The 1,400-nt window shown below is 57.5% G+C and overlaps 1 protein-coding gene across 1 annotated transcript; it reads right to left on the bottom strand.

Annotated features, from left to right (window-relative positions):
- Positions 1-333: 333 nt before the first annotated feature.
- On the bottom strand, positions 334-914 carry LOC121918722 (homeobox protein GBX-2-like; the record flags this gene model as incomplete). Its single annotated transcript, XM_042444731.1, has 1 exon — positions 334-914. A coding segment is annotated over one exon (581 nt), but the record flags the coding sequence as incomplete, so codon positions are not given.
- Between the last annotated feature and the right edge of the window lie 486 nt (positions 915-1,400).

Below are 1,400 nucleotides of genomic sequence, written 5' to 3'. Positions count from 1 at the left end.
GGGGTCCTTCGGGGAGAAGGGAGAGAGGCCTGGGAGGAAGGGGGTGGCCTCCTTTGGTCCTGGGTGGTCACAGTCAAAAGGCCGCAGCTGCGGTCCAGCCTTTTACATACATACATACATACATCTTATTTTTCCCCATCAATATATATATATATGTATATATTTATATATCTATATATCTACAAAGTCCGGGCGGCCAGTCTGAATAGCGAGGGGAAGCGGCCCAAGTGGGCGAGGAGGAGGGCTGGTGCCGGTGCCGCCTCCTCCGGGGCCACCGCTGTCCCTTGCCGGGGGTCCATCCCTGGGGGGGGGTCCTGGCCCTTCCCCCCCCCCTCAGGGCCTGGCCTGCTCCAGCTGCTGATGCTGGCTGCGGATGGCGAACCTGCTGACGTGGACGGGGATGGGGACGACGATCTTGGGGTTCCTGGAGGGCTCCCCGGTCTTGGAGTTGGCGTTGCCGGCCTTGACCCGTTTCCACTTGGCCCGGCGGTTCTGGAACCAGATCTTGACCTGGACCTCGCTGAGTTTGAGGGCGTGCGCGATCTGGGAGCGCTCCGTCAGGGACAGGTACTTCTTGCAGTGGAACTCCTTCTCCAGCTCCAGCAGCTGCTCGCTGGTGAAGGCCGTCCTCCGGCGGCGGTTCTTCCCCGTCGAGGTCGTCCCTCCGCCTCCGCCGGAGCCGGGGCCTTGGCTGGAACCCGAACCCCCGACGTTGCCCTCCTCCATCCCCTGGGGGTCGTCCTCCTTGGGGACCCCCGACGAAGAAGCCCCCGGCAGGTTGTCGTCGGAGCTGTAGTCCAAGTCGCTGTCCATGGAGAAGCAGCTCTCCTCCTTGCCTTTGCCCGACGAGGCCGACGCTGCCTCCTCCTCCGAGGCTTTGGACTCCTCTTTGCCCGAAGAGCCCCGGACCGAGCCTGAGAAGGAGGGAGGCAAGGGACAAGGGACACACAAAGAGAGGAGGACATCTCTGGTCACTTGGGTGCCACACCTGGCCCTTCTTCCCCAGAAGAGGACAGCAAGAGCATCCTGCAACTTGTTAGTTATCATCGTTATTAATTTGCTCTGGGCATCAGTATTCCGGTTCTTAAAACCAAAGGCAGAGGGAAAGTAGAAAGAGAGGCCATCAATGCTCACTTGGCTCCCATACCTCTCCTGCAAGTTATGCGTTATTATTAGTATTTATTACTATTTGCTCTGTGCAGCTGTCCTCCAGTTCTTAAAACCAAAGGCAGAGGGAAATGGAAATAGAAAGACAGGCCACCGATGGTCACTTGAACCCCACGCCTCGCCCTTCTTCCCCAGAGAACAGCAAGAGCATCTTGCAACTTATTAGCTATTATTTATTTATTTGCTCTGTGCAGCAGTATTTCAGTTCTCAAAACCAAAGGCAGAGGGAGAGA

The sequence above is a fragment of the Sceloporus undulatus genome, unplaced genomic scaffold (genome assembly GCF_019175285.1).
Source record: "Sceloporus undulatus isolate JIND9_A2432 ecotype Alabama unplaced genomic scaffold, SceUnd_v1.1 scaffold_27657, whole genome shotgun sequence".
NCBI classification, from domain to species: Eukaryota; Metazoa; Chordata; class Lepidosauria; order Squamata; family Phrynosomatidae; genus Sceloporus; species Sceloporus undulatus.
This window is presented reverse-complemented; position numbering and strand designations above follow the sequence as displayed.